This window comes from Oncorhynchus tshawytscha, linkage group LG22 (genome assembly GCF_018296145.1).
Source record: "Oncorhynchus tshawytscha isolate Ot180627B linkage group LG22, Otsh_v2.0, whole genome shotgun sequence".
In the NCBI taxonomy this organism is placed as follows: Eukaryota; Metazoa; Chordata; class Actinopteri; order Salmoniformes; family Salmonidae; genus Oncorhynchus; species Oncorhynchus tshawytscha.
This window is the reverse complement of record NC_056450.1, coordinates 22,302,064-22,327,564: the sequence shown is the minus strand read 5'-3', so window position 1 is coordinate 22,327,564 and position 25,501 is coordinate 22,302,064. Positions and strand designations below refer to the sequence as shown.

At 41.8% G+C, this 25,501-nt stretch overlaps 1 protein-coding gene across 7 annotated transcripts in view; it reads right to left on the bottom strand.

Moving 5' to 3' along the window:
* Window positions 1-8,694: 8,694 nt before the first annotated feature.
* The window catches only part of dnmt3bb.1 (DNA (cytosine-5-)-methyltransferase 3 beta, duplicate b.1), a 67,927-nt gene continuing 51,120 nt past the window's right edge, over window positions 8,695-25,501 (bottom strand). For all 7 annotated transcript variants that reach the window (XM_042303934.1, XM_042303938.1, XM_042303937.1 and 4 more), the window contains exons 17-22: window positions 22,707-22,797; window positions 21,885-22,033; window positions 21,579-21,664; window positions 21,224-21,293; window positions 10,871-10,989; window positions 8,695-10,341 (exon numbers count right to left, since the gene is read on the bottom strand). In XM_042303934.1, coding sequence (XP_042159868.1) covers window positions 10,200-10,341; window positions 10,871-10,989; window positions 21,224-21,293; window positions 21,579-21,664; window positions 21,885-22,033; window positions 22,707-22,797 — 657 coding nt within the window. In that variant the 3' untranslated portion in view covers window positions 8,695-10,199. The remainder of the gene's footprint in view (window positions 10,342-10,870; window positions 10,990-21,223; window positions 21,294-21,578; window positions 21,665-21,884; window positions 22,034-22,706; window positions 22,798-25,501) is intronic.

Genomic DNA, 25,501 nt, shown 5'->3' with positions numbered 1-25,501 from the left:
GTGCCACAGGGTTCAATTCTTGGACCGACTCTCTTCTCTGTATACATCAATGAGGTCGCTCTTGCTGCTGGTGAGTCTCTGATCCACCTCTACGCAGGCGACAACATTCTGTATACTTCTGGCCCTTCTTTGGACACTGTGTTAACAACCCTCCAGGCAAGCTTCAATGCCATACAACTCTCCTTCCGTGGCCTCCAATTGCTCTTAAATACAAGTAAAACTAAATGCATGCTCTTCAACCGATCGCTACCTGCACCTACCCGCCTGTCCAACATCACTACTCTGGACGGCTCTGACTTAGAATACGTGGACAACTAGAAATACTTAGGTGTCTGGTTGGAGTGTTAAACTCTCCTTCCAGACCCATATCAAACATCTCCAATCCAAAGTTAAATCTAGAATTGGCTTCCTATTTCGCAACAAAGCATCCTTCACTCATGCTGCCAAACATACCCTTGTAAAACTGACCATCCTACCAATCCTCAACTTTGGCGATGTCATTTACAAAATAGCCTCCAATACCCTACTCAACAAATTGGATGCAGTCTATCACAGTGCAATCCGTTTTGTCACCAAAGCCCCATATACTACCCACCATTGCGACCTGTACGCTCTCGTTGGCTGGCCCTCGCTTCATACTCGTCGCCAAACCCACTGGCTCCATGTCATCTACAAGACCCTGCTAGGTAAAGTCCCCCTTATCTCAGCTCGCTGGTCACCATAGCATCTCCCACCTGTAGCACACGCTCCAGCAGGTATATCTCTCTAGTCACCCCCAAAACCAATTCTTTCTTTGGCCGCCTCTCCTTCCAGTTCTCTGCTGCCAATGACTGGAACGAACTACAAAAATCTCTGAAACTGGAAACACTTATCTCCCTCACTAGCTTTAAGCACCAACTGTCAGAGCAGCTCACAGATTACTGCACCTGTACATAGCCTACCTATAATTTAGCCCAAACAACTACCTCTTTCCCAACTGTATTTAATTTATTTATTTATTTTGCTCCTTTGCACCCCATTATTTTTATTTCTACCTTGCACATTCTTCCATTGCAAAACTACCATTCCAGTGTTTTACTTGCTATATTGTATTTACTTTGCCACCATGGCCTTTTTTGCCTTTACCTCCCTTCTCACCTCATTTGCTCACATTGTATATAGACTTGTTTATACTGTATTATTGACTGTATGTTTGTTTTACTCCATGTGTAACTCTGTGTCGTTGTATCTGTCGAACTGCTTTGCTTTATCTTGGCCAGGTCGCAATTGTAAATGAGAACTTGTTCTCAACTTGCCTACCTGGTTAAATAAAGGTGAAATAAAAAATAAATAAATAAAAATAAGAACATTGACAAATACTGGCCAATAATGTACTTCACCATACACAAACCAAGACATCAGAATAGGGCATTCTTGAAAATACAGGATTATTTAAGAAAACAATTAAATCTAAACAGATCAATGAAAAATAGGAAAACAACAGTAGAAAATGAAGACATTTTGACAAAAAACTACAACAAGAACTGCTTGCCTGCCTGTCTTTGAGAAAGAAATGAGAGAAAGAGAGATCGAGAGAAAAGGGGCTGAGAGAAGGACGGATAGAAAGGAGCAAGCAGGGCTAGACTGGAGCCAGAGTAGCATGCTACCACAAGCCAACACAGGCTCTGGGATAGAGCAAGCAGATCATTTTCAATGCCTCAACTGATTTAATATATTCCATGTTGGGTTGTGCAGGTTCCTGGTTCGAATAAACCCTGAAGGAACCAAATTCACAGCGAAAGCAGAAGTGAGCCGCAAGACCGGAAAGGTCGTTCAGAGGAAGCCATTGCCAATTGACCCACATGTTACACGCTTTCTCGCAGACCAGAACGAGTTTGAGTGGAAAAAGTACACAAACAATAAGGAATATCATTGCAATGTAACTAACAAATTCTAAATGTAAGTGTTGGATTAATGAATGTTCAATGCTTACCTCTGTATCAGCTCCAAGGTTGCAAGAGGCCGACTCCTGGTATTCTATGTTAAAAACATAGAAAGTGCTGAAGAGCACAGAGGGCAGCAGCAAAGTTGGACTCACTGTCCAAAACACAGACCACTCTCCCCCCGATCGACACCATCCATTTTGAGGATGGATTTCCCGAAATACACAAAAGTAAGGCTGTTAGTGTATACTTACTAGACATCTCTAGATAGGTACCACAATACTATATATTTCTGTTCCACCTTAAATCAAATAAATGTATTACCAAGCATGATCAGCCTTGGTGTGTCTGGCAAAGGAATTTGCGACATCAACCCGAGATGCAGCGACCTAAAATCACAAAACATACATATAGAAAATATTCAAATCATGTGTAATAGTACAGTATAATCACCATTAATCATATTAACTTTCTAAGTATAAAAATACTATTCCTTACATCTGCCAAGAGGAACAGAGACTCGTCCTTCTCTTTGAAGTGGGTCATCAACAGAAGAATGGCAGCAGTGGCTGTTAGATCGTCATTGCCTTTTATGTAATCGTCGATTTCATTCAGCAGGCACTGGATCTCTCTCCTCAACTTGGTCTTTTGGCTTTTAAAAAAGTTGAAAATTCTCTTACCCTTGTTCAGGAGAGCTTGAGTCAGGTGACTGTCAATCACAAGTATTGAAGTGGTCGCAGAGCCATAACTTGGTGAAAAGGATAGGCTACTGTTCTTGGAGGTCACTGATGCTTGGAGGAGGACAAGTGTCCTATCCATTCTTAATTTTCTTTAAAAAAATACAAAGAAAAAAAATGCTGTTAGGCTATGCGCTGCACTCCATACCAGCACAAGAGGACAAACAATTCATTTTCAGAAACATTGTCACGTTCTGACCTTAGTTCTGTTATTATATCTTTGTTTTAGTATGGTCAGGGCATGAGTTGAGTGGGCAGTCTATGTTTGTTTTTCTATGTTGGGTTTTGAGTTCGGCCAAGTATGGTTCTCAATCAGAGGCAGCTGTCAATTGTTGTGCCTGATTGAGAATCATACTTAGGTAGCCTGGGTTTCACTTTTGGGTTGTAGGTGTTTGGTCCACACGGTACTGTTTTCGGTTTTGTATATTCACGTCATCGTTTGCTGTTTCGTTCGAGTGTTCTATTGTCTTTATTAAAAAACATTATGGACACTTACCACGCTGCATTTTGGTACTCCGATCCTTCATACTACTCCTCTTCGTCACGAAAACCCTTACAGAAACACCCAGCACCAAATGACCAAGCAGCGTGGTGACGAGAGGCAGCAATACCTGGAGAACTGGACTTGGGAGGAGATATTGGACGGCAAAGGACCCTGGGCTCAGGCCGGGAGAATATCGCCGCCCCAAGGCAGAACTAGAGGCAGCGAAAGTCGAGAGGCGGCATTATGAGGAGGCAGCACGGCAGCGCGGCTGGAAGCCCGAGAGGCAGCCCCAAAAAATTATTGGGGGGGGGCACACGGGAAGTGTGGAGAAGTCATGTAGGAGACTTGCACCAACTTCTCGTGCTTACCGTGTTATGCGGTGGAGCGCACGGTGTCCCCGGCGCGCGTGCATAGCCTGGTGCGGTACATTGCAGCACCTTGTATCTGCCGGGCTAGAGTGGGCATTGAGCCAGGTGCCATGAAGCTGGCTCAGCGCGTCTGGTCTCCAGTGCGTACCCGGGGGGCGGTGTACATGGCACCAGCCTTACGCATGGTGTCCCCGGTTCGCCAGCACAGCCCAGTGCGGGCTATTCCACCTCGCCGCACTGGCCTGGCTACGGGGAGCATTCAACCAGGTAAGGTTGGGCAGGCTCTGTGCTCAAGAGCTCCAGTGCGCCTTCACGGTCCGGTCTATCCGATGCTACCTCCACGCACCAGCCCTCTGGTGGCAGCCCCCCGCACCAGGTGGCCTCTCCGTCTTCTCCCTACAGGTGCTCCCGTCTGTCCTGAGCTGCCAGAGTCTCCTGTCTGTCCTGAGCTGCCAGTCAGCCAGGAGCTGCCAGAGCCGCCAGTCAGCCAGGAGCTGCCAGAGCCGCCAGTCAGCCAGGAGCTGCCAGAGCCGCCAGTCAGCCAGGAGCTGCCAGAGCCGCTGTCACGCCGATGATACCGGAGTCTTCCGTCCATTCGGGGCCCATTGCAAGGCCCCCGGTCTGAGGTCGGCGGCGAGGGTCGCCGCTCTGAGGAGACCACGGAGGCGGGCTAAGAGACGGACAAGGACTATTTCCAAGGTCCACATCCCGCGCCAGACACCCACCCAGACCCTCCCCTACAGGTTCAGGTTTTGCGGCTGGAGTCCGCACCTTTGGGGGGGTAGTGTCACGTTCTTACCTTAGTTCTGTTATTATACCTTTGTTTTAGTATGGTCAGGGCATGAGTTGGGTGGGCAGTCTATGTTTGTTTTTCTATGTTGGTTTTTGAGTTCGGCCTAGTATGGTTCTCAATCAGAGGCAGCTGTCAATTGTTGTCCCTGATTGAGAATCATACTTAGGTAGCCTGGGTTTCACTTTTGGGTTGTGGGTGTTTGTTTTCCGTGTGAGTGTTTGGTCCACACAGTACTGTTTTCGGTTTTGTATATTCACGTCATCGTTTGTTGTTTTGTTCGAGTGTTCTGTTGTCTTTATTAAAAAACCTTATGGACACTTACCATGCTGCATTTTGGTCCTCTGATCTTTCATACTACTCCTCTTTGTAAGAAAACCCTTACAAACATTTGAATATTTCTGTACTTTTATGTATTTTTGTAATTTCCGTCCATTTTATTGCATATGTCTCGCTCCCTCGTAGCATAACACATTTTTTTGAGGGCAAACAAACTAACTAAACTCAGCAAAAAAAGAAACGTCCCTTTTTCAGGACCCTGTCTTTCAAAGATAATTCGTAAAAATCCAAATGACTTCACAGATCTCATTGTAAAGGGTTTAAACATTGTTTCCCATGCTTGTTCAATGAACCATAAACAATTAATGAACATGCACCTGTGGAGCGGTCATTGAGACACTAACAGCTTACAAACGGTAGGCAATTCAGGTCACAGTTATGGACACTTAAGAGGCCTTTCTACTGACTCGGAAAAACACAAAAAGAAAGATGCCCAGGGTCCCTGCTCATCTGCATGAACGTGCCTAAGACAGTGCCACAGGGAGACAGGATGGACAGCTGATCATCCTCACAGTGGCAGACCACGTGTAACAATACATGCACAGGATCAGTACATCCAAACATCACACTTGCGGGACAGGTACAGGATGGCAACAACTTTTTAAAATGTAACCTTTATTTAACGAGGCAAGTCAGTTGAGAACAAATTCTTATTTACAATGACGGCCTACACCGGCCAAACTCGGACAACGCTGGGCCAACTATGCGCCGCCCTATGGGACTTCCAATCACGGCCGGTTGTGATACAGTCTGGATTTGAACCGGGTTGTCTGTAGTGACGCCACTAGCACTGAGATGCAGTGTCTTAAAGGCTGACTACACCACTCGCGTCGCATACGCAAACATTGCAAAATAAATGTAGAAATCTATGTTATTCAATTATTGCACCCAGTGCTCGCGTGCGCCAACGAGTGTCTGCGTTGCCAAGGGCTAAAATAGAAATCCGTTATATTTCTGACGCAGATTGCACTGCAAGTCCTGCCTCTCCCATCTCCTCATTGGTTTATAGAAGCAGGTACCCACGTGCCATCTCCTCATTGGTTATACCCACGTGGGTGACTCATTGTTTATACCCACGTGCAGGCTCATCCTGACATGACCCTCCAGCATGACAATGCCACCAGCCATACTGCTCGTTCTGTGCGTGATTTCCTGCAAGACAGGAATGTCAGTGTTCTGCCATGGCCAGCGAAGAGCCCGGATCTCAATCCTATTGAGCACGTCTGGGACCTGTTGGATCGGATGGTGAGGGCTAGGGCCATTCCCCCCAGAAATGTCTGGAAACTTCCCCCCAGAAATGTCTGGAAACCCTTTCCACAGAGAACCCTCTGTGGAAAGCGTTCTACATGGAACCCAGAAGATTTCTACCTAGAACCAAAAGGGTTATACATGTGCCTGGAATCAAAAAGGGATCTTCAAAGGGTTCTCTTATGGGGACAGCCAAATAACCATTTTAGGTTCTAGATAGCACCTTTTTTCATAACAATTACATAAATATTTATCATTTATCAATCAAGAGCTCACCTCTTTGGTTGAAGGACTGAAGCAATTCCCGGCACTATGTTGGCGTCAAATGGTATTTTATGCCCTCCGGCTGAACATATTCAAGGTCGTTAATATTCTCCCCTCCAACATTTGCCCTCAGATGCACCGACAAAGATCTCACCATCTCGGTCTCCAACTCGGACAGTTGGTGTTTAATTGCATCTTGAAGACCCTCCATCCTGACACTGGTTTAAGGAGAACACACTGAGTGATGCAGGGAAACAAAGAAACCTGACACTTTATAAATTGGTAGTGGGTCATAATTACTCAGACTATCTTCATTAACACACACATAATTCATCTGAGAATCTGGTATAAAATGAACCCGGACATCGATCAGTGACACAGACTGATACACCCCAACAATAAAATAAACATGTGATTCTGTGACCAGTATCAGTGAGATCTTTCCAAATGTGTATCCGTCATCATTTTCTCCCATTAGAACAAGGCCTTTAGTGTGTTTTTACTTTGTATACAATTTTGAACATCTACAGTGCTTTGCTTTGTGAACACTTTTGACTGTACAGCTCCCTGAATGGCGTTGTTATTAATAATTGCTCCTCAAATTAATTCATGACACCAACAACTTCAATACTATGTGTAAACAATTGGCAGCTGCATAAGTAAGATTGGAGTAACAGGTGGCTCTCAGACAAGTTTGCTGGCTCACTCCTTGAAGCAGGAGTGCTTGCTCTCAAACCTTGGTGTCCACAAACTAATGAGTGGCCCAAATTACAGGATGAGGTCGTGGTAGTGCAACAAGTTGTGATGCTTTGGTGCAAGGGCACTCTACCCCACAAGCAAAACTGTAGTTTGCCCCATTTATGGTTCTTTTGCATGAGTAATGAATGCAGAGCCAAACATCTGCGGTGTGAGTGTGAGAGAAAGAGCGCTGTATCCCATTGTTGAAACCAAGACTGTTCTCAGGGCAGGTCTGCCGGTTTTCAGAAGTTGCTTTTCTTAACAGGTACTACTGTAAAGAAATTAACTAAGAGTCATTTTTACAGGAGGCTTAAAATTAATAACAGTATTTTTCAGCATTTTACCCATATGCAGTGCAATCTACAGTATTAATGCTGTAAAACACATTTAAGGTATTTTACAGTGGATTCTACAGTGTTTTACTGTTGAAATTACAAGGAAAACCAACATAGTAAAGAACATAATTAAAGCCGTTTTTATTGAATAGAAAGAAGTAACATATATGAGTAAAAATAAATACTTTCTTGCTGCATTTCCAAACAGTACACAAGTACAAAAATAGGAGACAGATCTTTTTGAATAACTCCCTCTTCAAACAACACGTTTAGTTTTAAAACATTTGAATGCACAGTGGAAGTACAGTATTATTGGAGAAAGTATTTTTCACCAAATATAAATCATATATATATATCAAAATATGTTGTAAATCTAACATACACAAAAGCCTATTGATTAATCATGTTCTAAAATGCTTGATAAAATAATACATCTCAAGCAAGCCTTATACAGTGCCTTCAGTAAGTATTCACACTTTTTGTCACTGGCCTACACACAATACCCCATAATGTCAATGCGGTATTATGTTTTTACAAATGAATTAAAATTGAAAAGCTGAAATCTCTTGAGTCATTAAGTATTGAACCCCTTTGCTAAGGCAAGCCAAAATAAGTTCAGGAATAAACATGTGTTTACAAAAGGGACATTGAATATCCCTTTGAGCAGGGTGAAGTTATTAATTACACTTTGGATGGTGTATCAATACACCCAGCCACTACAAACATACAGGCATTCTTCCTAACTCAGTTGCCACAGAGGAAGGAAAACCGAGGATGGATCAACAACATCGTAGTTACTCCATAATACGAACCTAATTGACAGCATGAAACGAAGGAAGCCTGTACAGAATAAAAATATTCTAAAACATGCATCCTGTTTGCAACAAGGCACTAAAGTAACACTGCAAAAAATGTGGGCAAAGCAATACATTTTTCCCCCGAATACAAATCCAATTCAACACATTACTGAGTGCCACTCTCCATATTTCCAAGCATAGTGGTGACTGCATCATCTTATGGGTATGTTTGTAATCGTTAAGGACTGGGGAATTTTTCAGGATAAAAAATAAACAGAATGGAGCTCAACACAGGCAAAATCTGGTTCAGTCTGCTCTCCACCTATGAGCAGGACAATAACCTAAAACAAGACCAAATGGCCGAGTTACAGTTTTGACTTAAATTTACTTGGAAAAATATGACAAGACCCTGAAAATGGTTGTCTTGCAATGATCAACAACCAATTTGACAGAGCTTGAAGAATTGTAAAAATAATGAGCAAATGTTGCACAATCTAGATGTGGAAAGCTCTTAGAGACTTACCCAGAAATACTCACAGCTGTAATTGCTGCCAAAGGTGCTTCTACAAAGTATTGACTCAGGGGTGTGAATAGTTATGTAAATGGTATATTGCATTTTCAATAAATGTGCAAAAATGTCTAAAAACATGTTTCCCCTTTGTTTTTATGGGGTATTATGTGTAGATGGGTAAGGAAAAAAATATATTTAATCCGTTTAGAATTCAGGCTGTAACACAACAATATGTGGAATAAATCAAGGAGTATGAATACTTTCTGAAGGCACTGTATATATTGTGCTACTACTTCAGCTCTTGTTGCAAGTAAGCAGAAGATCTGAGTATATAAAACAAAAAATGTTGAAGGTGTAGTCATAAAAAGAATAGAAAAAACATTCTGAATATTCAAAATCATAAGTATGACATTTATCAAAATGAAAAGGATACAGTGCTATTAATAAATGTAAACATGTAATAAATGTAAGCATGTAAACATCTTATATATTTTGGTATCTTAGTAAAAAATAACGTTTGAAGTAAAGCAAGTGCTGGTTATGACATATAGTCAGTGTTTTACTAAACAGACTGCTAAAAGGCACCATGAACGAGTGAGTAGTACTGAGTAGTACTCAGTAAAAAACAAACAACTGGCAGGTCTCCACTGTGAACATATGCTATGTAAAATCAGTAAAACAAATGTCCAGTATTTTAAAACTGCACAGCAAACTCTCCACATTCATTTACCAAAACAAAAAAGGGCTACAAAAGTAGCCAAAATGAGTAGACAAAATAAGTGTATATTGTACTTCAATCTGAAGTCCAGAGCATTTTAACAATGGTGAGGATATCTATGCACCATACTGGGGTTTATCAACCACTGAAATTTACAGATTTAAAAATATAAATTTAAGATGACATTAGGACAATGAAACTCCCAAAGTCCAATCAAATATTTTTTAAATCTTGTAAACATTTTCATATATACAGTATAAAAATGAAGTATACCATTTCTATAAAACATTCCAGTGACTTTTTGTACAGATAGCCAAGATGGGTTTTCAGATGCCCTGGATGAGGAGGTAACTCTCACTTATATTTGGTGAAAGCAAAAACTAACTTCCAGTTCAATAATATGGATACTTTAGAACAGTAGCACATGACAAATGTCAAAATGTCCAATATGAGATGTCTTTACGTCTTTGTATTGATTTCACAGTACATTTTTTAAATGTATTTTTGGATGGCTGAGAACGGAGCGTTCTTTATGGTCTCTCAGCTCGATTGGAGATTTTTGTATTGAATTGTTTCAAGTATTACTTCACATTGGCATTTGGGAGAAGAACACATACATTTCCCAATGTTGACATCATGAAAATGAAACAAAAATGTCTACTCATTGATAAAGAGATCTATATAAATTGTTTTATAAAACCTTCTCTAGTTTTAGAAAATCAGTGTGGCATAAAAATATGTCTGACTTTATGATTACAACAAATCCACTCAAAGACAACATGAGGGGAAGTAATTTGTTAAAAAGTAAAAGCAGTGTATAAAACCTTAAAACCCTAAAATAACACTTTGGCTTTTGCCTACCAGGGGATAACAAGATTGTCTAACTTGACATTGGCACTTCTGATTGAAGCCAAGTTAGAACTACAGAGAGGTTGGTTAGGGAGGGCGCTATTCACATGCAAAGTAGTCCTTCAGAGGGGCAAACAGATGTCTGATGACAGGTACACTCCAGGACCTGCCCAGAAGCTTCTGCCTGGCACCGCGGCCCATGTTGGACACATCTGTGTAGTGGACCGGGAAGCCAAAGATCCTGGAGGGAACAGAGGATTAGAACAGTTTCTAAAAGTGTCTGAATAGAATTGTGGGTCTTGGTCTCACCCAATGATGTTTATAAAACCTGGATTGCTAATGCTATGTATTAGCCAATGAGAGGCTTTGAAGCTACCGGTTGGCCATATTGGCACACCCTTTTAGGAGCAGTCCTCCATAGGAATACATGGAATTCTACAGTATATGAATGAAATGTTCTAAAGACAAAAATGTGTATTTAAGTTTTTGTTTGTTGCAGAGGGGACAGTAACATTAGTACTCTCTAAAATACATGAAGGAAAATGTTTTTATCTTTATGTTTAGCTCACATAATATAATTTAAAAGCATACATGAAGGTGTTTGTAATAGAATAAATGTGTCAAAAACGAATGTAGACATTAATAAAAGCGTATTCTATAGCTTCCAAAATCTTTTACAATTGAGGAGGAGTACCAAGTTGGCTGCGCGGTGGCTTCAATACAGCTCTTCCTGTTAGTCATCCAGGGTTTATACACATCATTGGTCTCACCTCTCCAGCTCGGTGCACCACAGAATGTCCTCTTTGCCATTCATCATGACGGGAAAGTGCTGGTCTTTGCCCTGCTTGATGGAGTTGGCGCGCGTGGTGATGGTGCGCACCTTTCCAAACTACAGGACAGAGAAAAGGACAGAGAAAATACACACTCATATTAACACTATACAGTTGCGATCAAAATATTGACCCTCTTGCTCGATTCACTATTTCTTCTAAAATAAGTGGAAATTACCAAGGCAGCAGCTACTCTTCCTGGGGTCCAGCAAAAGGAAGGCAGTTATACAATTTTACATTTTGTGTGCGCCCTCAGGCCACTACTCTACTACCACATATCTACAATACAAAATCCATGTGTACGTGTGTGTATAGTGCGTATGTTATCAAGTGTGTGTATGCATGTGTCTCTTCCAGAGGTGTGGACTCGAGTCACATGACAAGGACTCAAGTCAGAAATATGATAACTTGCAACTCGACTTTGACACCAATGACTCGTTGTCACGCCCTGGCCATAGAGAGGCTTTTTATTCTCTATTTTGGTTAGGCCAGGGTGTGACTAGGGTGGGCATTCTATGTCCTTTTTTCTATGTTTTGTATTTCTATGTCTTGGCCTGGTATGGTTCTCAATCAGGGACAGCTGTCTATCGTTGTCTCTGATTGAGAACCATACTTAGGTACCCCTTTCCCCCACCTGTTTTGTGGGAAGTTAACTATGTAGTTGTTCAGGGCACATAGCCCAAAGCTTCACAGGTGGTTTGTTGTTCTTTGTTTTGTCGGTGTCATTTTGGTCCTGTCCTTCAGCCAGCCGTGACACTCATGACTTAACTTGCACTTGAGCCTTTTGACTCGAACCCTCTTGATACCCCCAAGCCCAAATATAAAATTGATGCTATTTTTAAAAAGTGTGCAGCGTGTCAACTCTTCATTTAACAGATTACAGTTTGAACTGGACAGCAGCCAATCAAATCGTGCCACCTGAGAAAAAGTGGCTGTACAGAGGAACGTCGGCGGGTGAATTCAGATGGAGCGCTTGGAAAGATGATACCCCAAATGATTATTTTCAGAATATGCCGCTGTATCAACATATAAATATGCCACTGTATCAACAAAAAACGGATTGCAACTTGCAAAACTTGCAGGAAGAAAATTACAGACAGAGGCGCAACAATTTCCAACTTTGTTCAACATTTGAAGCTGCACAAAGAATCGTGGCTAATATAGCCGACAGCTATATAATTTATAACTTTACTAGTGTAGCATGTAGGCTAAAGTAATGTTAAATCAATGAGCCTCCACACAGTCATCAGTGCGGGAATGTGATCATTGCACCCAAGATTAAGCTACAACTGACTAGGCAGTTGGTAACCTAAATCCTGCCCGACTTTACTGCTGTTCCTAAAACCATTGACATACCTTAGCCTACTGTAACCACATACAGAGAGGATGTGTGGGTTAAGGTTGGGCAATTGTGTACAAGCCTACATCGCCTGATTGCGCCTCATAGCGATCCTCGATAGTCAATCGCTATTGAGGGGGGTCACGCCCTGACCTGAGTATTCTTTGTTTTCTTTATATATTTTGGTTAGGTCAGGGTGTGACATGGGTGATGTATGTGTTTTTGTACTGTCTAGGTTTTTTTTGTAGGTTCATGGGGTTGTTTACCATCTAGGTGTTTATGTATGTCTATGGTTGCCTAGATTGGTTCTCAATTAGAGGCAGCTGTTTATCGTTGTCTCTGATTGGGAACCATATTTAGGCAGCCATCTTCTTTTGGTATTTCGTGGGGTTATTGTCTATGTTATGCTGCATGTTAGCACAGTGTTTCGATAGCAGTCACGTTCGTCTTGTTAGTTTGTTTTAGTGTATTTCGTGTTTTTTCCATCTTTCATTAAATCATGCATTCACACCACGCTGCGCTTTGGTCTACTCAATACGACGATCGTGACAGGGGGGGTCTTTCTCACGGTCTTTCTCATGGCTACCCATATATTTCAATGGAAATATAAAGTTTATTTGGAAAGTAATAAATATATATATATTTTTAAAAAGCATTCATGAGGGGGGACAAAATGGCGCCGTAGAGAGAACACGGTGTTTCAGCGAGCTCTCGTGGCATTCGTAAATTTATATTTTTACATTAATCTCCTAGCTTGAAAAAGTGGTAGAATTGGCTAAATAAGTTACCATATAATGAGTCTTGACGACTATTTCGCAAAAATCTCCGACAACATGCCCAATAGAACTACTAAGAAGTCGACCAAAACCACCACCCCTGTGGATGTGCATGAGGAGCTAGCTAATGTTAGCGAAGCTAACACCATTGCGGATCCAGGCACAATGGACCTGATGATTCAAAAGATGACTGATAACATTACTAAAGTGATCGATGATAAGATAAGAACAGTCTTGGAAGCAATAGCAGGCCATTCAGCTGAAATACAGAGCGTTGTGAAACGTTGTTGAGGCGGAAGGGAGAATTGCTGCAGTGGAAACTTCAACTACATCTATGGACGCTAAGATAAAAGCACTTGAGAAACAGGTGCGCGAAATGGCGGAGCACATTGACGACTTGGATAATCGAGGACGCAGATGCAATATTCGTGTTGTGGGACTCCCGGAAAATTCTGAAGGGACACGTTCAGTAAAATTCTTTGAGGAATGGATCCCTGGCTACCTACAAATGGACACTAAGGCTGGTCGTGTGAAGCTGGACAGAGCCCATCGCTCTCAAGCACCGATACCCGGTCCCAATCAGCGCCCACGGCCGGTGGTTATAAAGTTCCACAACTTCACCGACAAGCAGCGTGTCATGGATGCGGCTAGAAACATCGGCTCTGATGGTAGTCAACAAAGGTCCAAAGGTCTCATTCTTCAATGATTATTCCACAGCGGTTGTACGAAGACGCAAAGCGTTTGATGAGGCGAAGGCTCGACTCAGGAGAATGAAGATGGACTACGCACTGTTGTACCCGGCCACATTGAAGATTATGGTCAACGGATCACCTAAAAAGCTCTACACACCTGAAGAGGCTGCTGCGTTTATTGACTCTCTCTGGTAAATAACTTTAAGCTGCACCTCCACAGCATTGAATAACTTTGTTTATTTTTGGTTGAATCTGATCATGAAACAGTGGTGTGAGTCCTCACGTACTCCGGCTCAGTAATATTCGTATCTTTATTATTTTTCTTGCTAAAGTAATAGCCGCTATAGCTCAGGCTGAGATATGTGTGAATCCATATTGGTGCCCAGGCTTGGTTTTAGGTGGAAGAGCCTCAATCTTCTATTGATTTTCTTTTCCATATATATAAAGGATGAGGCTATTGAGCGGCAATGCGGACTTAAGAGTCTACATTGGAGAGTTGAAATCCCCTGCATGTTAGCTAGTGGGAAAACCCCCTTATGGATTTTTACATGTTTAATTTTTGGGTTTAGTATAGTTCGAGTTCAGGGTTCATACTTTTTGTTTATGCTCAGTGAGATAGAGGAGAGTTCAACACATGGAAAAAGGTACCACCCCACTTTTACAGTAGGATCCATTCTGGATATTGAATGGTCAAGATACAATGGCAGATAACAGACTGCGTGTATGTACGTGGAACATTAGAGGGAGCCATAACCCCATTAAAAGGAAGAAAGTACTGTCTTTTTTGAAAAAGAAAATATTGATATTGCCCTGTTGCAAGAAACTCATTTGGATGATAAGGAGCACCTGAAATTACAACAAGGAGGGTTTGGTCAAGTGTTTTTCTCATCATTTACATCCAGAAGTAGAGGTGTAATAATTCTGGTGAAAAATAACTTACCACTTAAGGTCTTGAATTGTGTGAAAGATAAATTTGGTCGCTTTGTTATAATTAATGGTACTTTACAAGGGCAGAACATTTCCATAATGAATATTTACTTCCCCCCTGCTCACCCCCCTGATTTCCTCACTAAGGCATTTCTAGACTTTTCAGAATTAAACTCAGACACTGCAGTGGTTGGAGGAGATTTTAACTGCTTGTTGAACCCCCTTATTGATAAGTTTCCCAGTGGTATAGCTTCACTCTCTCCTCAAGCTAAGTCACTTAAAGTTATTTGTGATGATCTGGGGTATGCGGATGTCTGGAGAGCTTTCCATCCCTCCAACAGAGAGTTCACTTTTTTCTCTGCACCTCATGGATGTCAGACTAGAATAGATTATTTTTTTATGCCCAAGATGTCTTTGCAGTCTGTTTTATCCGCTAGGATAGGAAGCATAGTCATATCTGATCATGCTGAGGTGATCCTGGACATAAAACTCAACGGGGCATTCAATCGGTCAATACATTGGAGGTTGAACACAACCATTCTTAAAGACCATACCATTCACATCATATTTTATAACAGAGTTTAAAGCATTTTTCTCTATTAACTCTCAATCAACAGATAACCCCTCGCTCCTTTGGGAGACCTGTAAAACGTATGCCAGGGGTCTGATTATGTCATACACAGCTACTAAGAGACGGAAAAAGCGGGAAAAGCAAAACATGTTAGAGGGTGAATTAGGAACTAAAGAGAAGGACTACATTAAAACGCCCACTCCTGCCCTATTAAAGGAAATATCAGTCATTAGGAGAGAGTCTAACGTTGATCTAACACAGGACGCTGAAAAGAAAATGAGATTTGTCAGGCAAAAGCTATATGAACATGGCGATAAGCCAGGAAAGTACTTGGCATACCTATCTAAAAAGAGGGCTGACTCTCAGTCAATTGCTACTATTACTGATTCTGATGGTAATCATTTATATGAAAATAAATTGATAAGTGACTCATTTAAGAAATTTTATACAAACCTTTATGCCTCAGAACTGCCAAAGGATGCACCCAAATTAATGGAGAACTTCTTTTGTAAGATTGAGCTCCCTACTATCTCCGAAGAGCAGAGGTCCCTCCTTAATGCCCCTATTACCAAGGAAGAGATAATGTTCGCAATTGGGAATCTGCAAAATGGTAAGGCCCCAGGACCAGACGGGTTTTGTAGTGAGTTCTATAAAGAGTTCCATGGCCTGATCCTTGAGCCATTGCGTGATATGTTTAACCACTCATTTTCAAATGACCAACTCCCTCAAACGCTGAGAGAAGCCAACATTTCACTTATTCTCAAAAAGGGAAAATGTCCAGAGTCTTGTTCCTCATACAGACCAATTTCCCTTCTGAATGTGGATAGAAAATTGCTTTCTAAAATTCTAGCCACAAGATTAGAGGACTCACTGCCACTAATTGTGAAAGGAGACCAAACTGGCTTCATTAGGGGCCGTAAGTCATGCAACAACGTCAGGCGGCTTCTTAATGTAATTCAAGCCTACCAACAAAGTGCTGTGGATGGTCTTGTGCTCTCCCTAGATGCTGAGAAAGCATTTGATCGTGTGGAGTGGTCTTACCTATTATTTGCTCTAAATAAATTTGGTCTGGGGGACAACTTTATAAAATGGGTGAAAGTTTTGTATGATGATCCTCAGGCTGCTGTCCTTACTAATGGGCTACGGTCAAATAGCTTCTCTATACACAGAGGTACCAGACAGGGCTGTCCTTTATCCCCCCTCCTCTTTGCACTCGTTATGGAACCACTAGCCGAGGCCATCAGGGTAACGCCTGCTATACAGGGGCTGCTCATTGGTGATGTTCACCATAAAATAAGCTTGTATGCTGATGATGTCCTGATATTCATCTCTAGTCCCGAGACTTCAATTACATCTCTTATTAATATTATTGAATCATTCAGCGAATTCTCAGGCTACAAGATTAACCTTACTAAGTCAGAGGCTATGCCACTTGGTAGCCTACACTCTGTACCTAATACTTCTCCCCCTTCCCTTTTAAATGGTCTCCCTCAGGTTTCATGTATCTGGGTATATTTGTAACTCCTAAATTCCAGCAAATGTACAAAGCCAATTTTGTTCCCTTGTTTGATACAATAAGACAGGATCTGGATCGCTGGAACTCTCTCCCGATTTCTTGGTTGGGCGGAATATCCCTCTTGAAAATGAACATTTTACCTAGACTACTTTACCCAATCCAAATGATCCCAGTATTACTCTCCAATAAGGTAATAAAGGATGTAAATGGATGGCTAAGTTCCTTTATATGGAGTAAACGCAAGCCAAGACTTAAGATGGCAATATTGCAGCTGCCAAGTTCTATGGGCGGCTTGGACCTGCCCAATATCAGGTTCTATCAATGTTGTGCCCACCTTTGTTATATTTCTGACTGGATCACAAATGATGACTCCTCTATTTGGTTAGACATTGAGACTTCTCTTTCAAAATACCCCTTACAGGATCTTTTATTTTTCAGAAGTTTCAAGTCTGTAGAAGACCACTGCAATAATCCCGTTACACTTAACACACTCAAAGTATGGAGGTCAGTTCAACGCTTCCTGGGAAGGTCCAAACTAACCTCTGCTCTTACCCCAATTCTTAACAACCCAGATTTCAGTCCAGGATTGCTGGATGCTGGCTTTAACTTATGGCTTAATAAGGGCATACGCAGGCTAAATTACTTATTTGCTGATAAGATTTTGTTGTCATTTGAGCAGATGGTCGAGAAATATCGACTCCCAAAGCAGGACTTTTTCCGCTTCCTACAAGTAAGACATTATATTCTGAAGAGCACCACCTTAATTGGTAACCCTGATGTGTCTGTCATTGAAAGAATGCTTTTTTTCCCACAAATTAAAATGTCTGTAAGTCTGTTTTATGATACTTTAAGGTCCTTTTCTGCTGTCAACACACGGAGGGTGAAACAAGTGTGGGAGAAAGAATTGTCTGTTACTATTGACGAAGAGATGTGGGAGGACATTTGGAGATATGCAAAAACAATATCTATATGTAACCGTACTAGAGCAATCCAATTAAGAATAATACACAGATTGCATATATCCCCAAATCGCAGACATGCTTTTAGCCCCACTTCCTCTTCCCCTCAGTGTCTTAAATGCAAAACTGATACAGGCACCCTAACACATTGTTTATGGTCATGTACCAAAATACAAAGATACTGGTCTGGTGTTCTGCAAGAAATTGAAAAGATCCTAGGGGTTGATCTAGAATTGGACCCAGTTTCTTTACTGTTAGGTCTCCCTAGTAGGCATGTTACTTCTGTCGGTAAAAGGAGGCTTTACAACATCCTTACCTTCGCAGCGAGGAAAAACATCCTTTTACAGTGGATTAGTGATAAGGTTCCTTCTATTAAAGATTGGCATAAGATACTATTTGAATGGGTGCCTCTGGAATATCTGACATGTACATTGCATTCTAAAACAGACCAGTTCTACAAAGTATGGGAACCTTATCTAAATTACCTAGAACCTGAGGTATCAGCTATTATGCTGCAAGGATTCTCTTAGAATGGCGGGGATCTATGTATTTCAGAACTACACTGTACGTTCCATGTGTGGAACCTAACCTCTTGGTTTAAACTGAGCTTTTTTTGTTTCATTTCTGTTTTTAAGTTTGTTTAAAATGTATGTATTGAGAGACGCAATGATGGTGATGGGGTGAGAGAAGCACAGAGCGGGAAGAGGAAAATGGTGTACGTATGTATGGGTGTGTATATGTGTGTGTGTGCGTGCGTGTATGTATGCATATGTGTGTGTATATGCATGGGTATATGTATGTGTGTGTATGTATGTGTATATATATGCACGTAGATATGTGTAAGTGGGTGCTGTTTTTCTTGTTTTTGTTCTGTGTGCTTTGTCTCTGTTGTTGTATCTCTTAATATGGGTGAAAATTGTGAAATTCCAATAAAAATACTGTTACAAAAAGCATTCATGAGTTGCGTAAATGTAATATACTAACTATTACTAATATGAAAAGGTATTACATTTGGTAAAGAGCACATTATGACTTGTTTAGGACTCGAAACTCAGTTTAGGAGTTGAGACTTGTCGGTCTTGACTTGAGACTTGACTTGGGACTTGAGTGCTAAGACTTGAGACTTACTTGTGACTTGTAAAACAATGACTTGGTCCCACCTCTGGTTTCTTCACAGTCCCTGCTGTTCCATAAGGTGTATTTTTTATCATTTTTTAAAATCAAATTTTACTGCTTGCATGATTCTTCATGTGGAATAGAGTTCCATGTAGTCATGGCTCTATGTAGTACTGTGCATCTCCCATAGTCTGTTCTGGACCTTGGGACTATGACATTTGACCTTTACATTTTAGTCACTTAGCAGAAACTCTTATCCAAAGCGATTTACAGTGCATTCATATTAAGATAGCTAGGTGAGACAACCACATATCACAGTTGTAGAAAGTACATTTTTCCTCAATAAAGAAGTTATCAGCAAAGTCAGTGCTAGTAGGAAAGGACAAGTGCTATTTAAAAAAATTGGTGGGGGATATGATTAAGATATCTTATTTAAGATGTTCTTGACCGGAACTGTATATATTGAAGGAGACACAGAAGTGTGTGGTTTTATTCATATCTGTACTGTAATAGAATATACAATATATATGTACAAAAGTATGTGGAAACCCCTTCAAATTAGTGGATTAGGCAATTTCAGCCACAGTCGTTGCTGACAGGTGTATAAAAATGAAGAAACACAGCCATGCAATCTCCATAGACAAACATTGGATGGCCTTACTGAAGAGACTTTCAACGTAACACTGTCATAGGATGCCACTTTCCAACTAGTCAGTTCGCCAAATGTCTGCCCTACTAGAGCTGCCTCGGTCAACTGTAAGTGCTGTTATTGTGAAGTGGAACAGTCTAAGAGCAACAATGGCTCAGCCGCGAAGTCACACAAGTTCACAGAACAGAACTGGAAAGTGCTGAAAATCATCTGTCCTCGGTTGCAAAAATCACTACCGAGTCCCAAACTGCCTCTGGAAGCAACTTCAGCACCAGAATAGTTAGTCGGGAGCTTCGTGAAAAAGGTTTCTATGGCCGAGCAACTGCACACAAGCCTAAGTTCACCATGTGCAATGCCAAGTTTGTTGGTGAAGGAATAATCGTCTAGGGCTGTTTTTCATGGTTTGGGCTAGGCCCCTTGGTTCCAATGAAGGGAAATCTTAACGCTACAACATACAATGACATTGTAAACGATTCTGTGCTTCCAACTTTGTGGCAACAGTTTGGGGAAGGCCCTTTCCTGTTTCAGCATGACAATGCCCCAGTACATAAAGCGAGGTCCATACAGGAATGGTTTGTTGAGATTGGTGTTGAAGAACTTGACTGGCCTGCACAGAGCCGTGACCTCAATGAACCCTATCGAACACCTTTGGGATGAATTGGAATGCTGAGTGCGAGCCAGGCCTAATCACCCAACATCAGTGCCCGACCTCACTAATGCTCTTGTGGCTGAATGGAAGCAAGTCCCTGCAGCAATGTTCCAACATCTAGTGGAAAGCTTTTCCAGAAGAGTAGATGCTGTTAGTGTAGCAAAGGAGGGACCAACTGCATATTATTGCCCGTGATTTTGGAATGAGATGTTTGACGAGCAGGTGTCCACATACTTTTGATCATGTGGTGTGTGTTTTCTGTGGGATATTGTGAAATATACACTCAGTGGCCAGTTTATTGGCTACAAAATCCCATTCACAAAAATGGTTCATGTGGCCGTGGCTTGCTATATAAAGCAGGCAGACAGGCATCGAGACATTCAGTTACTGTTCGATTGAACGTTAGAATGGGCAAAACGAGTGACCAAAGAAACTTTGAGAGTGGTATGATCGTCTGTGCCAGGCGTGCCGGATCCAGTATCTCAGAAATGGCCGGCCTCCTGGGCTTTTCATGTACGACAGGAGTTACCGAGAATGGTGCGACAAACATAGTCAGCGGGCAAAAAACGCTACTTGATGAAAGGTCGAAGGAGAATGGCAAGAATCGAGCAAGTTAAATGGCGGGCCGCAAACAGGCAAATAACGAACACACTGGGTTCCACTCCTATCAGCTAAAAAACCAGACGAAGCGGCTCCACGCGATCACCAACACTGGACATTGAGGAGTGGAAAAACATTGCCTGGTCTGACGAATTCCGGTTCCTGTTGCGTCATGCTGATGGCAGAGTCAGGATTTGGCGTAAGCATGAGTCCATGGCCCCATCCTTCCTGGTGTCAACGGTACAGCCTGGTGGTGATGGTGTAATGTTGTGGGGAATGTTTTACTGGCACACGTTGGGCCCCTTAATACCAATTGAGCAACATGTTCATGCCCCAGAGAATTCAGGCTGTTCTGGGGGGCCAAGGGGGGTCCCATCCGGTACTAGATGGGGGTACCTTATAAACTGGCCACTGAGTGTATATTGTAATATACTGAAATAAAACCACTTGTTGATTTTTGTCCAGTTCCACTGAGTGAAGAAAAGGTAGATAGTGTTACCTTAGCCACACGGCCATGTTCCAGACAGTCCTGTAGCTCTAGCTTGTCCATCCCAGATGCACACCGAGGCCTGGCACATGAACAATGGTAATGTGATATGGAATATGAGATATCCATAAATGGCCATTTATTTTACAGTAATGTTTCCACTAGATTTCAATTGGTAACAATGTGTACTTTCTGGCATTGACTTTATTTCAATACAATTGACAACTACCAAAGTAAAAGTAATTCATAGGATATAACTGTGTAGTTACCAACCATGCAATTAGGTCATTTTTGTATTGTAAATTAAAAACAGGAATATGAAAGACTGTTATTATAGGAAAACAAGTAGACTGTGGGCATCACACACCTGTTCATCCCTGGTAGGTTGCCCCAGAAGTACCTAGCCCTGTGAGCCGCAGACACCTCAATGGCATCGATCATCACTGGATTGCACTGTCGGACACACGCACACACACACACATATACATTTAACATACCACAGCTATCTATCATGGGTTACACATTTTCGCTCTTTACAACGCCTTTGTGTTATGTTGTGAGTCCACAACGACATATAAAGACTACAACAACTTTTAAAACGCTCTAATGAAGTAATGCCAAAGACCTCTGAGATTGTCACTTGTATTGTATTGATATTGTGGATATAACAAACCTCGAGGAAACGAGAGATGTCCCTCTTGTCGTTGACGCCCATGGCGACCACATTCTCAAACATCCAGAAGAAGGGGCGGTCCTCGCCCTCCTTGGGCTTGGCCTCACTCAGCAGGCGGTAGAACTCAAAGAACAACCTCCCTGTGCCCTCTGGACAGACAGACAGACGGGGGATGAGGAGAACACGTTAGGAGATTTTTAATACAGTCCAATGTTGACTGAATAACAATATATATCAATTGCAAATATCTGTTTGATTGCTGTACCTTTAATGTATATGGAAAACAAGATATAAGTTTATACTAGCATATAAGAGGGAATGTATAGAAATGACATTTTATAAGAACTACTTCCCTGCCACTTCAGCCTGTAACACTTGGCATGGAGTGTAATTGGAGTGAAGTGATGCATGCTTCATAACACATTTATTGATTTTTTTTGTGTGTGAATTTTTACCCCCTTTTCTCCCCAATTTCGTGGTATCCAATTGTTAGTAGTTACTAGCTTGTCTCATTGCTACAACTCCCTTACGGGCTCGTGAGAGACGAAGGTCGAAAGCCATGCGTCCTCCGATACACAACCCAACCAAGCCACACTGCTTCTTAACACAGCGTGCATCCAACCCGGAAGCCAGCCGCACCAATGTGTCAGAGGGAACACTGTGCACCTGGAGACCTGGTTAGTGTGCACTGCGCCCGGCCCGCCACAGGAGTCACTAGTGCGCGATGAGACAAGGAAATCCCTACCAGCCAAACGATGCAGTGCCCTAGACCACTGCACCACCCGGGAGGCCCAATTGATCATTTTTTATGAAGTTTCTTACCGTACAGTCCCTTCCTGGCGGGGTTGACGATAGATAGGTCGTTACAGGGGCTTCCTCCTATCACCAGGTCAAATGGGCCCCACTCTTCTATCTGTGTGAGACAACAGCACCACCTACTGTCAGACTTAGTGTAACACAAGTCAATGCCCCAACATTTGTACCCATCTGTAGTCAGGGCCTTTTCTCATTCCCAATCCCCTCTACTCTATCCCTACATAGTGTCACCGCCCCCCATCCATATTACCAAACAACCCCAACATAGGATAGTATATAACCCCCACTGGAATCTCCAATTACATTGAATGAACAGGACAAAATACAAACCCTTCAACCCAAAAAGGCCTGTGTTGTTGATGGATTTCTAAATGAAATGATCAAATATACAGACCACAAATTAGAATTGGCTATACTAAAAACTTTAACATAATCCTCAGCTCTGGCATCTTCCCCAATATTTGGAACCAAGGACTGATCACCCCCATCCATAAAGGTGGAGACATATTTGACCCCAATAACTACCGTGGGATATGCGTCAACAGCAACCTTGGGGAAAACCTTCTGCATTATCATTAACAGCAGGCACTTACATTTCCTCTACTGAGCAAATGTCATATTGTCTTTTTACTAAATTAACATACGACAGACCACATATTCACCCTGCACACCCTTACTAACAAACAAACTAACTAACAAACAAACAAAGCTTTGTTGATTTCATAAAAGCTTTTGACTCAATTTCGCATGAGGGTCTGCTATACAAATTGATGGAAAGCGGTGTTGGAGGAAAAACATACAACATTATAAAATCCATGGATACAAACAACAAGTGTGCGTTAAAATTGACAAAAAACACACCTTTTTCTCCACAGGGCCATGAGGTGAGACAGGGAGACAGCTTGAGCCCCACCCTCTTCAACATATATATATCAACAAATTGACGAGGGCACTAGAACAGTCTGTAGCACCGGGCCTCACCCAACTAGAATCTGAAGTCAAATGTCTTCTGATGATCTGGTACTTCTGGTATCCTCTGTGTGCAACATAAAACACCAACTAATGCATGCAGAGCAGAATTAGGACGATCCCCGCGAATGATCAAAATCCAGAAAAGAGCTGTTAAATTCTACAACCACCTAAAATGAAATTATTCCCAAACCTCCATAAAAAAGCCATCACCTCCAGAAATATGAACCTAGAGAAGAGTCCCCTAAGCAATCTGGGCCTAGGGCTCTGTTCACAAACACAAACAGACCCCACAGTGCCACAGGACAGCAACACAATTGAGAACAAATGAGAAAACAAAAAGATAATTACTCAACACTTTGGAAAGAATTAACCAAAAAAACTGAGCAAACTGGAGTACACAGTGGCAGTATACCTGACCACTGACTGACCCAAAATCAAGGAAAGCTTTGACTATGTACAGACTCAGTGAGTTTTGCCTTGCTATTGAGACAGGCAGTCGTAGGCAGACCTGATTCTCAAGAGTCGCTATGCACACACTGCCCACAAAATGAGTTGGAAACTGAGTTTCACTTCCTAACCTCCTGCCAAATGTATCACCATATTAGTGACACATATGTCCCTCATATTACACAGACCCACAAAGAATTTCAAAACAAATACAATTTTGATAAACTCCCATATCTATTAGGTGAAATACAACAGTGTGCAATCACAGCAGCAATATTTGTGACCTGTTGCCACAAGAGAAGGGAAACCTGTGAAGAACAAACATCATTGTAAATACAACCCAAATTTATGTTGATTTCTTTTCCCTTTTGTACTTTAACTATTTTCACATTGTTACAACACTGTACATAGCCATAATATGTATGGCATTATAAGGGCGCCGGAGAAGAAGGCAGACGTTTTACGTGTACCCAACACATTGTGTTTTATTGCTCGTTTATTAGCATTTTTTGTAACTTATTTTTAAACTTATTTTGTACATAATGTTCCCGCTCATCACGGACTGGCAGAATCCTTTATTTCCTTCAAAGTGTCTGACGAGCCCGACGCGAACGATATACTGCTTTCTCGGGAACAGGCCAAGACCCCTGTGATTTGCGTGAAGAGGAGGCGGATAAAAAAGGCTGCCTTCTGAGAATTCTTAGGCGATCAAATAAAGCCCACTTCCTTCCATTCTGCTAGAAAACGTGCAATTTGTATTTCTTTTATTTATTTTACCTTTATTTAACCAGGTAGGCAAGTTGAGAAGAAGTTCTCATTTACAACTGCGACCTGGCCAAGATAAAGCAAAGCAGTTCGACACATATAACAACACAGAGTTACACATGGAGTAAAACAAACATACAGTCAATAATACAGTAGAAAAATAAGTCTATACACAATGTGAGCAAATGAGGTGAAATAAGGGAGGTAAAGGCAATAAATAGGCCATGGTGGCGAAGTAAATACAATACAGCAATTAAAACACTGGAATGGTAGATTTGACAGTAGATGAGTGTGCAAAGTAGACAAACTGGGGTGCAAAGGAGCAAAATAAATAAATAAATACAGTAGGGGAAGAGGTAATTGTTTGGGCTATTTATATATGGGCTATGTACAGGTGCAGTGATCTGTGAGCTGCTCTGACAGCTGGTGCTTAAAGCTAGTGAGGGAGATAAGTGTTTCCAGTTTCAGAGATTTTTGTAGTTCGTCCCAGTCATTGGCAGCAGAGAACTGGAAGGAGAGGCGGCCAAAGGAGGAATTGGCTTTGGGGGTGACAAGTGAGATATACCTGCTGGAAAGCGTGCTACGGCAATCTTTGGAGAATAAAACCAATGACCTAC